This window comes from Neoarius graeffei, chromosome 7 (assembly GCF_027579695.1).
Source record: "Neoarius graeffei isolate fNeoGra1 chromosome 7, fNeoGra1.pri, whole genome shotgun sequence".
Lineage (NCBI taxonomy): Eukaryota > Metazoa > Chordata > Actinopteri > Siluriformes > Ariidae > Neoarius > Neoarius graeffei.
Window position 1 is genome coordinate 55,230,815 of NC_083575.1, and position 14,863 is coordinate 55,245,677.

The window sequence follows — 14,863 nt, forward strand, 5'->3', positions numbered from 1 at the left end:
AGACGTTCTCCATCCAATCTGGCTGAGCTTGAGCTATTTTGCAAAGAAGAATGGGCAAAAATGTCAGTGTCTAGATGTGCAAAGCTGGTAGAGACATACCACAAAAGACTTGCAGCTGTAATTGCAGCAAAAGGTGGCTCTACAAAGTATTGACGCAGGGGGGCTGAATACTAATGCACACCACATTTTTCAGATTTTTATTTGTTTAAAATTTTGAAGACCATTTATCATTTTCGTTTCACTTCACAATTATGTGCTACTCTGTGTTGGTCTATTACATAAAATCTCAATAAAAAACTTTTAATCAGAAACACTTTATTGCCAGGTATGTGGACACACACGAAGAATTTGACTCCAGTTTCACTTAGCTCTCATAGTACAAAACAGATAAAAAGCGTATACACAAAGCAAACAAACAAACAAAAAAAGGGGTGCAATAGGTGCATAGTGCAAAGTAATCCAGGTAAGTCAAGTATGAAATAGTTAAATATAAAGTATACAGTGTGCTCAGAATGACGGTATGAGTGTTCAGATATTTTACAAGTGATATTACTGATATACGAGTCTGGGTTTTAGCTGTTTATCACAGAAAGGATTTTCTGTTTTGGTGCAATATGGTACATAGTGCAAAGATGAAATAGTAAATATAAATAAGTATAAATATAATATAAGTAACAGTGAGCACAGAATGACTGTATGAGTGTGCAGATATTTTGCAAGTGATATTACTGATATATGAATCTGGATTTTAGCTGTTCATCACAGAGACAGCCTGAGGGAAGAAACTGTTCTTGTGTCTGGTTGTTTTTGCATACAGTGATCTATATCGCCTCCCTGAGGGGAGAAGTTCAAACAGTTTGTGACCAGGGTGTGATGGGTCCCCAGAGATGTTACCTGCCCCTTTCCTGACTCTGGACAGGTATAGGTCTTGGATAAGTTTGTGGTTGTAAGGTGGAAAAATGTGAAAAAGTTCAAGGGGTATGAATCTTTTTGCAAGGCACTGTAAATGTCCTGCCTGTGTCTTCTGTGGCAATAGCAGCACATCAGCATATATGTCAAGTTATACGGTTTGCCTGTATTTTGTACGGGAAAATGCAATTTTTTGGCTAATACGGCATGCACCGATTTTCATAGGGGAAAATTACGTTTTGTATCAGAGATTTTTTCCGTTACTCCAAGAAAATTTTCTTAGCATCCACCATTTATTTTTTCAAACACACATGCCCAATGAAACGGAACTATTTTTGATTTATGTGGTTTTCTAGTTGCACGTGGTTTTCTCAGTCATTTAAGTACATCGGCTCGGACTGCCCAGACTTCTGTGATGGCTGCAGAAGTTATGTTCTGCCAATTTCTCGTTGAACACAACATCCCCCTGACTGTGGCAGACCATTTTTTGCAGCTAGCCAAAAAAAATGTTTCTCGATTCAAAGACTGCACAGGTAAGCATTAGTGTTTTATTTATTTATTTATTTTTAAAGTTTTTACTGTTTGCATGTAGGAAAGCTTCCTCCATTATCATGATTATTTAGGGAGGCGATACTGGGAGTCGCCGTTTATACAACGGCAACTGTAGTTACCCGGCGATCTCTGGTTTCGCTTCCCTAAACATTTTAATTGCTGATAGACATTATATGTAGACACAGATGACCAACACTTATTACTACCATCAGTCGTCAGTAAACTGGAAAAGTATTGAATGAAGAGTAATGGTGGTAACGACCGTTGGTAACCTGTCTCTAAAATGTGTAGTAGGGGATGGAAGCAATTTAACACCATCTACATGTTTGCCGTGCTCTGATTTTCTTTTATTGACCAGGAAAATAATAGATGTATATTGGGGAAAGGTCTTCGATGTAAACACTGCTCTGGGTGTTGCCAGGTTTCTAATGCTGAAACAACTTTTTACTGCTTTGCTGTGCCTCCCATATAGCAGTGCAGATAGTGAGAGGGCTTTTTCATTGGTTAGGAAAATTCATACTGAGTACAGAAAAAATATGGCTGCAGACACATTAACTGCATATCTGCAAATTAAAATGAACTGTGATGAAGAGCTACAACTGCTACCCAAGCAGTGAGATTATAGCTAGTGCCAAATCTGCAACATCTTTGTACAACAAAGAACACTCCAAAAAGGAATAAGATTTAAATTCTTGTTATAAATTACTGGGAAGATTTTCAATTTAACTTCATAATTTATTAATATTTTCACTTATCCTTGTTTACATAATATACTTGATGTGGTTCAGTCATCTTTAGTTGGATCTAACACTGCTTGTGGTGCCAACACTTTTTTCTCAAATGGAACTTTTACTAACTGTTTGACATGATTATATATAATTTATTACATGTAATCTACTATTTTAATTAACATACCTACTTAGTACTGCTGTTATATTTCAAGTAATTTTCTTTGGCGGAATGTAATATTGTAGGTGATGTCAACACTTGCCAAATAGAACTTTGTATAATTTTTATGAACTATTTAATATTAATACATTTTATTTGCAAAATGTACATCAATAATTCTGGCATTACTGATACAATGTATATTAAATAATTAAGTTTATAGTTCAGTCATTCTCTAACTGTTTACTTGACTGGACATACAGTCTTTTTTAATTCAGTTGTTTTGTCTGGGATCTAAAATTTCTTTTTATTCAGTACACGCTTATTTGATCCCTTTAATTTGGTGCAGTGTGATAAATATGCCTATTATAATAGGAGTGTATTATGTGGAATAAAACAATCGGTGCTTTGGATTATATATTGGAATTTTTTCTCGTGTATAAGGGCTCATGGGTGTATGTAAGGGAAAAGTGCAGATTTTGTAAGGGCATGGGTAACTAAAGGTTGACATGTATGCATCAGTGAGTCATGGAAGTGCATCAAGATAAAATATTCACAGTGCAGGATCTACTGACATGGAAATTAAGGTGGAATTAGCAAACGGGTGTTTGTCTCCTGCTTCCTCCAACCCTGCATGTTTCTCAAACATCCACCCACTTTGCAGTACTTTCACAAACAAATGCACTTACATTTTTATCCCGTCACTTTTTGTCATTGTATTCCTTTTGCTCATATTCGACTTCATTCCAAGTTCCATGCAACCATAAGCTCAGAAAGTGAACGGGTGCTGACTTTCAGCCCAGGAAGCCATTTTGTTTGCGCTCAAACTAATGAGACAGATCTGTGAGGTTTGGGATGGGTAGAGATGAGGTGTTGTTTGCATCCATTCACACACACACACACACACACACACACACACACACACACACACCAACAGGGAAACTAAATGAGGACAGCCTTATTCAGCTTGACACGCAGCACACCCTGCCCTAACTCTTGGCTCCTAGCTGTAGCCATTGTGAAATATGAAACAGCTCTGGCTTTGTGAGCTTGCCATTTTAGCTCTGATTTTCCTCTAATCAAGGGGCCCATGTGACTTTCTGCATGAAGTAGCAGAGCTCCTGCTGATTTGGAGTGCTTGTATATGAGAAGCCGAATGGAGCAGCAGCATACGCTTTGCATGAGTGTGTGACAGAGCACAGAGAACAGCATCATTACCGGCCCCCTAGTTTTGCTGTATCGTTTCGCCTATTATCGCCTTAACCTGCAAGACTAGTCCAGGCCTTCATATCAAATTGCAAACTGAAAATGGATGAATTTGGGGATGCAGCTGGGATTCCAACATATGACTAATGTTGTCCAAATAAACTTAGTAATGCACCATAAAAGGCAGGGCACGCAAGTCTCAATCTCTACAGGTATGCAGGAGGATGGGGGACCTCTGAGGTCCAGGGTACGTGCACTCCCACCGAGCCCACATAAGCACAGGAATGTAAACAAACTCAACTTCAAACAGACCCATGTGTTAGGAAGGAGGGGCTTCGACTGTGACTTGGGCGGAGGGGGGGGAGGAGATAGCGCTGTCTTCATAGCCGAGGTGAATATCACAATCAGGTTTTACGGAGTGCCGCTGGCTTTTATGGAGCAATGCAGGGAGAGCCCACACAAAAGCTGCCCATTTCAACATGAAACAACTGTCTCTCCCACTCTTTCTTCCCCTGCCTCGCTCGGTCTCACCCCCTCTTTCTACCCCTTCTCCCTCCTCCCGCTTCGAAAAAAGAGAACAATCAGAAAGGACACACGGCTGTGGAAATTTCCATGACCACACTTATAAAAAATGCACCCTTGTGAACCTAATCTACTTGATTTTAAACAAATGTGCTAAATGTTGGCTGGTTTAATCCGTCGAGCTGCCAGTAAGGTGATCATGCCTGGGTCTTATACAAAGATAAGGATCTCAGTAGGGAGCAAGTGAAGAAACTGCTTGCATTGTGCTGATGTTACCGCATCTGTCTAAACTTGCCTTGATGTCGCACGTTATGAACACGTTACTGATCTTTATCCCATTTAAAACAGCAGGGGAGAAACCTCATGTACCTTGTGACTGTGGTTCCAACAGAGCTGCTGGTTTTCCAGTTATCACTGAACTGAGGTACAGCATGAGTTCTGTAGTTCAAACGCATTGTCTTGTTTGATACTGCAGCTGAATCACGGCAGTTTTACTAAGACTCTATCATCATCTAACAGACTATTTCATTTCATAGGACTGCAAAGTTATTTCAGTAATATCAGACAAGACCGACTAGGTCAGTTCTCATATCTAAAGTTTCTCCTGAACCTCTCCTGAATGACCAACGTCCATGAAGTAATCTCTCCAATTTAGTTACAACTCCCCCCCCCCATATTTTCACAGTTGATCCACTGCCATGGCTCTCACAGCTGGATTATGAACAGCACTACAGAAAAGGGCACTACTTCTAGAACATGTGCCATAACTCTTAACAGCCTAACAAAACAAGACCCTGGGTTTATCTTATATCATCTCAATGCCTCCCCTTGGTGCACAGATAACCTATGGCCTTGTGAAATTTAATATTCCCATTAATCTGATAGGATGCTCTATATTTAATCTGCTGGCTTATAGATTCCCCACATGGATTCTGGCTATTAAATCTGAAAGCCTTCAGATCTCTGACCATAGCCATGTCAAGGCTTCACTTTAATTCATACAATCAGCAGCCTTAAGATGATTGTTAGGACACTCAGTGTGTAAAACTCTTCTGTTCACTATATATCAACTTGTAAATGCTAAGACAATATACTCAATATAATATTTCATCCTAAAGTGTGTTTGCCTAAGAAGCATTTTGCTTAAGAGGCCCGAGCATTCACTCAGCATGCAAGAGGAGAAACAACAACAATAAAAGCTTAATATCTACAGGTGACCAAGCACTGCATTTTCACAGGATCCCAATAGCAATTAAAGGGATGATTTTCAACCTGTTTAAATAAGTACATTTTTACTGGCGTTCACTGGCAGCCCCAGAAACCATGGCCCATGACTCATTGCTTATTACAAACAACCTCAAGATCTGTGAGAACAGGTTGACGTCACATGAAAAAAAGTGTGTACTCAGCACACAGATATAAACCAGTCAGAGAGGCTGTTCAGGTTACAGCAACATTATTTCTCTGCACAAGAAATCATTATTTTGAAATTGCATATTATGTACAGTGTGTAACTGCCAGAACAGTGACGTGGAGCCTCTGATCAACCTCGCACTGAGTCCCAAACAGACCACGGTACAAGCCAGAGGACCCGTAAAACTACTGCACTGAAGAGTAACAATGGAAAGACGTGACACATGGAGCTCCACAAGAAAAGCAACGCAGCCACCGGGCAACACTTGGCTGAATAAGTCAAGTTGAAGTGCTTACCTGGGCAAGCGCAACCTCCAACAGACATCTTCTCACATGTTTGGCTTTGCTTGGAACAGAAAGCTGCTGTTGAGTCCACCCGCTGCTAGCATGGGCTTCCTCTGAGGAGCAGAAACAGATGCCGAGGGGAGGGCAATGAGGAGGAGGAGTGCTTAAGGGAATAAAAAATGTAGAAACAGGAGCTCGACTAGAAGCAGGAAGCAGGAATTGTGTTCCTGTTCGACTCTCGGTTGCATATTAACATGCAAATTGAAATACTTGTGGGTGGGGGAAAATATGACAGAGAGGAAGTGTGTGAGACAGTGACGAGAGAAGATAGACAGAGAAGGTGAAAGAGAAAGTGAGCAGTGAGAAAAGTAGCGTGTGAGACAGATTTCATTGCACATTAGCCATGAAATGGAGCTCTTTTATTCCTTTGGATGTATTGGCAGCTTTTACCTTGCACTATGTGTGAGAGATAAACAGAGTCAGGCAGAGCCCAGAGGCACAGAGTCATTATCGCCTAGTGGAGCTGTGGTGTACACATGCACACACACACACACGCACGCACATGCATACAGCCTACTTTCTTGTGACTCCCTTGGGTCTGCTGAACAACTCGCCCAGACACTGAGACATACACTCCATCCCCTGCTTTGCAGATCTCCCCCGTCCTCTTCACATAGCCCACTGTCCATATGCTTCTGCTAAATTCCATTCACCTCTCCATCCTTTTTATTTGTCATATTATTTATCATTTCCCCCTTTCTTTCATTTTCCATTTCTCTCCCTCTGTTTCTGCTCCAAGCCCTCATTTATTTCTGCTGACAGGAGAACGGCGGTGTTAATGGCTACAGACAGCATCGATTAAAAATTCAAAGCCCACCTGGAGTGCAGGGACATACGAGAGATCAAGAAGCCTAGGAAACACAAACTAATGAGCAGTACAAGACTGTTTCCATTCTAATGGGGGGGAGAGTCCAAGTCAAGAATCCATAAAGCAAACAAATAATGCACTATTCATAATTTCACAGGGCTTCAGTTGTTGTTACTGATTAGTTTTCGAATAACTAAAAACCCTCCTCAGTTGCCTGCTCGTTTTCAATCCTGCCTTTTTCTTAGTTCAGAGCTTTACCGTCTCTCTTCATCCTTGAGGACAGACCGGCTTCATCCTCTGTCAACCCTCTGATCGATTCCTTCTATTCTCCTTGACTTCACCCCAAATGCCTCTTAAAGTCTCTTTCCCCTACCGGCTGTCCTCCAGTTCCCCAAACTATCACATACATATACCGCCAAGTCTTTCACACAGCCTGTCAAGCTTGCTGTCTGCTCTGCCTCTGGAGCTTTAGAAACCTCAGGAGTGAGGAAGAGAAGGCATGAAAGGCTGAGTTACAGCCTCTTGATCTCAGAAAGCTCAATCCCAGGGACTAGAGACTTCTTTAAAAGAGCATCGTGTTGGTCCTTGATGCCTGTCATTTAAAATCAATACACTGTCAGAGAGACAACACTCAGAAGACACGAGGGCATTCCCATCTAGTTGTTCATTTATCTGAATGACAAGGCAACTAAAGGTGATATCTCATCTCATCTCATTATCTCTAGCCGCTTTATCCTGTTCTACAGGGTCGCAGGCAAGCTGGAGCCTATCCCAGCTGACTACAGGGCGAAAGGCGGGGTACACCCTGGACAAGTCGCCAGATCATCACAGGGCTGACACATAGACACAGACAACCATTCACACTCACATTCACACCTACGGTCAATTTAGAGTCACCAGTTAACCTAACCTGCATGTCTTTGGACGGTGGGGGAAACCGGAGCACCCGGAGGAAACCCACGCGGACACGGGGAGAACATGCAAACTCCGCACAGAAAGGCCCTTGCCGGCCACGGGGCTCGAACCCGGACCTTCTTGCTGTGAGGCAACAGCACTAACCACTACACCACTGTGCCGCCTAAAGGTTTTATATATACATAGATATATAGATCAAATTGTAAGACACATTGTTCTAACTTTGGCCAGAACTCTAAAGCCCAGAAGAGTTTTTCATTAACTCACCTCAACACCATCTACTGTCACTATGTAATAAATTAATATCAAGACCAAGAGGGAATGATTTCCCAAAATGGTGAACCACATACAAAGAGACGTGCTGTATCACAAAGTAATTTTACACTAAAAGGTTCTCTGTGCTGCCGCAGCGATTTTGTGGGAAATGGCTTTTTGTTTTCCAAGCCAAAGCTTTGAAGCACTAAGCCTCAGGAAATGCACTTCACTACAATCAGGTCTCATGACTGCACAATCAGGTCCCTCTTGCACTCCCTCCCTCCTTCTCACACACATACATACACACACACATGCCACAGCTCTATTGAAAACAAAGATGGTCCCCCTACTGTCTTTATCTCACTCTGTATTAAGGTGTTGCATAGCAGTGTGAGTGCATGGTGAAAGAGCAGACATTTACCTGCATTCAGGAACACAAACTCACCTTACACACACACACACACACACACACCCTGATGGTCCCACGGTGACCACCTGAAAATCAAGCAGAAATACATTACTTAATAGAATTAACCTTAACTGACACAAGGCACAGCATACAGTCATCACTGTCACCAAGCTCACAGATAATGACAATGACATTGTTTTCATTAATCAATTTACATAATTTATCAGCCCTGGGTTCCTTACCACGTTGTCTCTCTTGAAGAGCTGCGATGTTTGTGGCAGACCAAGCACTGAGTGCCTACGATCTGAAGCTGGGTCAATTAGCCTTTAAACAAAGAAAGGACTGACAGAGAGAGAGAGAGAGAGAGAGAGAGAGAGAGGGGTGATGTGGTGGAGAGTGAGAAGAGGAGGCGGGAGAGTGCTCACAGATCCACTGGAAAAAAAAATATGACGCAGATCCAGAGCAACTTCTCCAGCCCGTCGTACCCAGAGAGGGCACTGTCGCCATGGCAACGGCAGAGCAGTGATCGCTCGTTGAGGGCACACAAGGCACAGCATTATTCTGTCTCTCACTCGCTGGAAACACGCAGCCAGGAAAGCATACATGCAGGCAGACGGGCGCCTCACATTCAATTAACTTCAACCAGCCTTGAGCCTAAGAGTCCAGCCACTTGTGACCTGCACCAAGAAGACACTGATCATTAAGGCAATCCATAGACCAGACTGAAATGCATCTGTCACAAATGAGCACTGTTGCCCTCACAGTCATAATTGAACCGGTAAGACAGTCATCGGCTACACACATCAAATGAAATTGTGCTTCTATTCCCTTCAGTAGATATGCATGACCCAAAATGAGGTATATTGACCCAGTTGAAAACACCAGGTTTCTGTTTTTGGCATGCAAGAGTGCAAAATGCAACAATCCCGGATACTAAACAGCACTCTAGTCTTAATAATTTAATCATCGATAAAGCATTGTGTTCTGACTCGACAGTTTCAAACACTATTTCACTGTCAGCAATAACTACAGTGCAGTACAGTAATGACTGTACAACACCTGAGGCTTCACTCATGCCAGCAGTGGTCATTACACACTGCACTTTACTTTAGCTGTAGTCTGCACAATGGGAACATTACAGGGATTAACAGGAACAAAGTAACCAGAATCTGAACTAATACATACAAACCATAAAATCCTGGCTCTATATCAATAATCCTTACATTAAGCAGATACCAAGCTTCCAGTCATGTCAGTAATTGATGGCTTAATGACTTGGTATTAATGCCACTTTTAAACATTAGCCATACGGTATATCATTAAAGAGAAAGATCTGTTTTTCCCAAAACAAATGAGTCAGACTGTGAAGTCAGACAGAGGAAGGAGGGTCAAAAAGAACGTGCTCAGTGATTTTCCCCATTTTAATTCTACATGCTTTCAAATCCTTCATGGAGCTCGAATGATGAGAGCGAAGCGCATGACACAAAGGAAGGTGACCCACTTTACTGCCACCTCTTTCAGACACCACAGATAATGTTCTGGCCCAAAATTAAACTGCCTTCTGTGTGTGCATGTGCACATGTGCGTACACAAGCGTGTGTGTGTGTGTGTGTGTGTGTGTGGCTTGGTGGTTTGTTGGCAGAAACATGCTCAAAATGATGCAGTGCAGCTGTAGTGACTTCAGCCTCCTCCAGTAATTAGCCTCAATGGCAATGCAGCCCATCTGGAGAAGAAAGGATATATATCTGATCTTCCTCAAGTGCTAGCATCGACACCACCTATTAAATTAAAAAATCTAATTGATCAATTCATTAAAACAGAATATTTGTATTATTTCATTTGCATTATTACATAAACAATAATATTATATATAAATACAGATGTCTGACTGGATACAGACAAGTGATATGGCAGTGTATAATGAAACACAACATGAACTTCTGAGAAGCTTGGTTATTACGTCACAGATTCAATCCAAGCTCCAGATACATTGCCAAAAATAAAGTGATGGTATCTGACCATATGGCACTTTAAACTTTGTTTGGGTGATATGAACCTAGGATTTTACAGTTGAAATAATGTAATGCAAAGGTAAATAAGAATACTATATTAATATGACAGGCGGCACAGTGGTGTAGTGGTTAGCGCTGTCGCCTCACAGCAAGAAGGTCCTGGGTTCGAGCCCCGGGGCCGGCGAGGGCCTTTCTGTGTGGAGTTTGCATGTTCTCCCTGTGTCTGCATGGGTTTCCTCCGGGTGCTCCGGTTTCCCCCACAGTCCAAAGACATGCAGGTTAGGTTAACTGGTGACTCTAAATTGACCGTAGGTGTGAATGTGAATGGTTGTCTGTATCTATGTGTCAGCCCTGTGATGACCTGGCGACTTGTCCAGGGTGTACCCCGCCTTTCGCCCGTAGTCAGCTGGGATAGGCTCCAGCTTGCCTGCGACCCTGTAGAACAGGATAAAGCGGCTAGAGATAATGAGATGAGATAAGATGTTAATTGCAAAAATTTGCATCCTCCACATTTCATGATGACAGGAGAAAATACACATTTATGTACTGTATGTACAGTATATACACTGCCCAGTCAAAAAAAAGGCATGTAAATAAGCAAATACATAAGAGCCTTTGATGGGATAATTACTGCAGTGATTAATGTGTTTCAGTTGGCAACAATTCTTTTTCCCCTAACTGGTACAGTGAGTATCTTTTCTTAAACAAACATGTCAGAAGATGTAGCTTTCCATGCTCATGGAAAGGATGTTACTGTGTTTCAGAAGGGTCAAATTAGTGGTCTGCATTAGGCGAAGAAAACAACTAAGGAGATTACTGAAATGACTGGAATTGGGTTAAGAACCATCCAACGCATTATTAAAACCTGGAAGGATAGTGGTGAACCATCAACTTCATGGAAAAAATGTGGTTGGAATAAGATCCTGACTGACCGTGATCAGAGATCACTTAAATGCTTGGTGAAGTCGAATCATTAAAATATATATATATATTCAACAGTAGAACTCACGGCTATGTTTAATAATGAAATTAAGAGCATTTCCACACTCACTACGTGATGAGAACTCACAGGATTGGGACTAAACAGCTGTGTGGTCATAAGAAAACCACTTGTTGGTGAGACTAATCAGGAGAAAAGGCTTCAAGGCTTGTTAGGGAGCAAAAAGATTGGGCTCTGAGCAATGGAAAAAGGTCATGTGGTTCGATAAGTCCAATTTTATCCTGTTCCTGAGTGATGGGTGTGTCAAGGTAAGAAAGGAAGCGCATGAAACGATGCATCCATCATGCATCGTGGCCACTGTGCAAGCCTCTGTAGGCAGTGTTATGATCTGTGGTTGCTTCAGTTGGTTAGGTCGAGGCTCAGCAAAGTTATGGAGCAATAAAATGAAGTCAGCTGATGACCTGAATGTACTGAATGACCAGGTTATCACATCAATGGGCTTTTTCTTCCCTGATGGCACGGGCATAAAATTAGGGCTCAGATTGTGAAAGAGTGGTTCAGGAAGCATGAGGAATCATTTTCACACATGAATTGGCCATCACAATGCCCAATTCCCAACCTTAACCACAGAGAAGACTTTACGCAGTGGTTTGACTCTCTCATCCTCAACACAAGATCTCGGTGGAAAATTAATACAACTTTGGACTGAAATAAATGTTGTGACATTGCATAAGTGTATTGAAACAATGCCACGGCGAATGCATGCTGTAATCAAAGTTAAAGGCAGTCCAACCAAATATTAGAGTGCATGACTTTTTTTTTTGGCAGGGCAGTGAAAGTATGTATTATTCAACAGAATAATACATACAAATCTATTTTTAAGAACCAAAAAAGGAAGTCCCAGTAGACTTGTTCATCAAAGTTAATTTGAATGCATTTGTTATAATAGATATTTAACCCTTTGATGCAAAACATGGGTCAAAAGTGACCCGGCTGAGTTTTTATCTTCTATATCTTTGCAATAAATTAATTCCATCATTCAGTATTCAAGGTATTCCTCAATTAACTTGTTTTTGATCATCATGCATCCTTATTTTATTTTTTCCTTTCTTACTTTTTGAATAAAAACCCTTTTTGTATCACTACCCTTCTAATGCACAACATGGGTCAAAAACGACCTGCATTCATTTTCCAGGTTATTTCATGTATGGCTGAGTGTTTCTGTGATATACTTTTGAAATAAATTCATTTTGTCATTTACTTTTCCAAATATGCAGTAAATATCTTGTTTTTGTTTAGCACAAATCATCATTCTTATTTCTCATCTCATCTCATTATCTCTAGCCGCTTTATCCTTCTACAGGGTCGCAGGCAAGCTGGAGCCTATCCCAGCTGACCACGGGCAAAAGGCGGGGCACACCCCGGACAAGTCGCCAGGTCATCACAGGGCTGACACATAGACACAGACAACCATTCACACCTACAGTCAATTTAGAGTCACCAGTTAACCTAACCTGCATGTCTTTGGACTGTGGGGGAAACCGGAGCACCCGGAGGAAACCCACGCGGACACGGGGAGAACATGCAAACTCCGCACAGAAAGGCCCTCGCCGGCCCCGGGGCTCGAACCCAGGACCTTCTTGCTGTGAGGCGACAGCGCTAACCACTACACCACTGTGCCGCCATCATTTTTATTTTTCCTTTCTTAAGTTATGAACAAGCACAGCTTTTGTAATTCTACATCAAGTTTACACACATGGGTCAGAAACAACCTGCATGCATTTACTCCAGCGTTTGGTGGGAACTGTGAATTGTGCTTGTGTCAGACATTTCACAGCTCAGCACAGCACCCTTTGCCCATCTAATACATGGAAGTAATGTTTTTCAATTGTTCTAACATTACCTTAGAAAACAATTGATTATGTTTAGGTTACCTTGAGAGTGAGTAGATTACTTGTCAGAAAGTTGCAAGTAATTACTATTAGCTACCGAGCTGCTGACATATTCTACTTTAGTTAGCTAATTTTATTGTAGCTGGCTTAGCTAACTACATAGTTAATAAATAAATACCTGGCCCCATTCACTGCTAAAGTAATTACTTGAAACAAATTATTATTAAAGTATTAAGACATTTAATTTTAAATCACACTTGGATGATTTAAAAGATAGAGCAAAGAAAAGATAGAGCAAAGAAAAACTCAGTCAGCATGAAATAACCTGGAAAATGAATGCGGGTCATTTTTGACCCATGTTGTGCATTAGAAGGGGTGTGCATATGTTTTGCATCAAAGGGTTAAATAAACCAAGTAATCTGCCAGAGATGTCTAGAAACAATATTATAATGTAAATATTACAATGCAGAGGATTTAGAAGCAACTCACAGGATATGAGAGATGGGATCATTATAAAAGCAAGTGGTGAGTTTGCCTATGTAGTTCAAGAACATTTATATCACATCCAGAAAGTAATATGCAACCCTTTAAAGTGTAATGATCCCCCCCCATATTAAAATCTTAATTATTAATATTTTAACATACACCGTTTGACCATTGTAATAATGAAGGGACATTTGTGAAGCCTAACACACTAAATGCCATGCTGCTGTAAATTTGGCTGAATTTTATAATCAATTAATTAACATAAAAATGACTAACAATCTCTGTCATTTAATCATTTAGAGTATTTATTCATATTCAAGACTTCCTACATGTCTAATTTCTGAACAACATTTCTTCTAAAGAAAGGGGGAAAATAAACCATCGAGCAGACAGGGTAAACTATCAGATAAAGCCAAGTCTGTGCGGCTCCATGCACTCTGCCAACCTCTGCTACCTGAGATTCTCAGTTCTCAGTTCAGTGCCCAAACTGAGTCACACTGGCACTACATAATTTAGTCCATCTGCTACAATTACACAATTTAACATCAAGTAAATGGTGTAATATGAAGAAGTATTATATTCCTTCAAAACTGAATTAAGCTAAATGGAACAAAATAAAACAGTCGATAATATTCATACTGAGTAAACCTACAGCAGCTGATTTTTTTTTTTTGTAAAGAATGAATACATTACGCTTATTCAAAGGGCAACTATTTCAGTCCTGGAGACTCATTGGCTTTCCCTGTTCCCACTATATCTGCTCCAAACCAAAAGCTGATCTTTCAGGTCTTCATAAGCTGGATCAGGTGTATTGAAGCTTGTGTGCCACTGCTTTGCAAAAACTTCACTGGCATCCTGGAAATGAACAGATCAAACTGGTAACTCCAAAGCCATATTCCCTATGTTCTGTAAAGTCCAAGCTCAAAAATAGCAAAACTGCTTAACACAGCACCATGATGCTTGCAGTAGACAGATCCACATACAGTCCCAGTCAAAAATTTGGACACACTTTCTAATTCAATAGTTTATTTTTATTAATTAAAAAGACACTTCATGTCTTAAAGTAATGATAGATGTCATTTCTCTTTACTGAGTTGAGCGGTTCTTGACATATGGATTACTACAGTTGTGCAATAGGGTTATTTACTATATTTTTATTATTTGATCTCAAACGCATTAAGGCGGCAAGAAATTGCACTAATCAACTTTTGACGAGGCACCTGTTAATTGAACAGCAATCTAGGTGACTACCTCATGAAGCTGGTTAAGATAATGCCAATAGTGTGCAACGCGTCATCAAGGTAAACACTG

General features: G+C 40.9%; 1 protein-coding gene across 7 annotated transcripts in view; it reads right to left on the reverse strand.

Annotated features, from left to right (window-relative positions):
• ldb1a (LIM domain binding 1a) overlaps positions 1-6,004 on the reverse strand; it is a 48,517-nt gene extending 42,513 nt beyond the window's left edge. For all 7 annotated transcript variants that reach the window (XM_060926005.1, XM_060926008.1, XM_060926003.1 and 4 more), the window contains exon 1: positions 5,788-6,004. In XM_060926005.1, coding sequence (XP_060781988.1) covers positions 5,788-5,815 — 28 coding nt within the window. In that variant the 5' untranslated portion in view covers positions 5,816-6,004. The remainder of the gene's footprint in view (positions 1-5,787) is intronic.
• Positions 6,005-14,863: the final 8,859 nt, after the last annotated feature.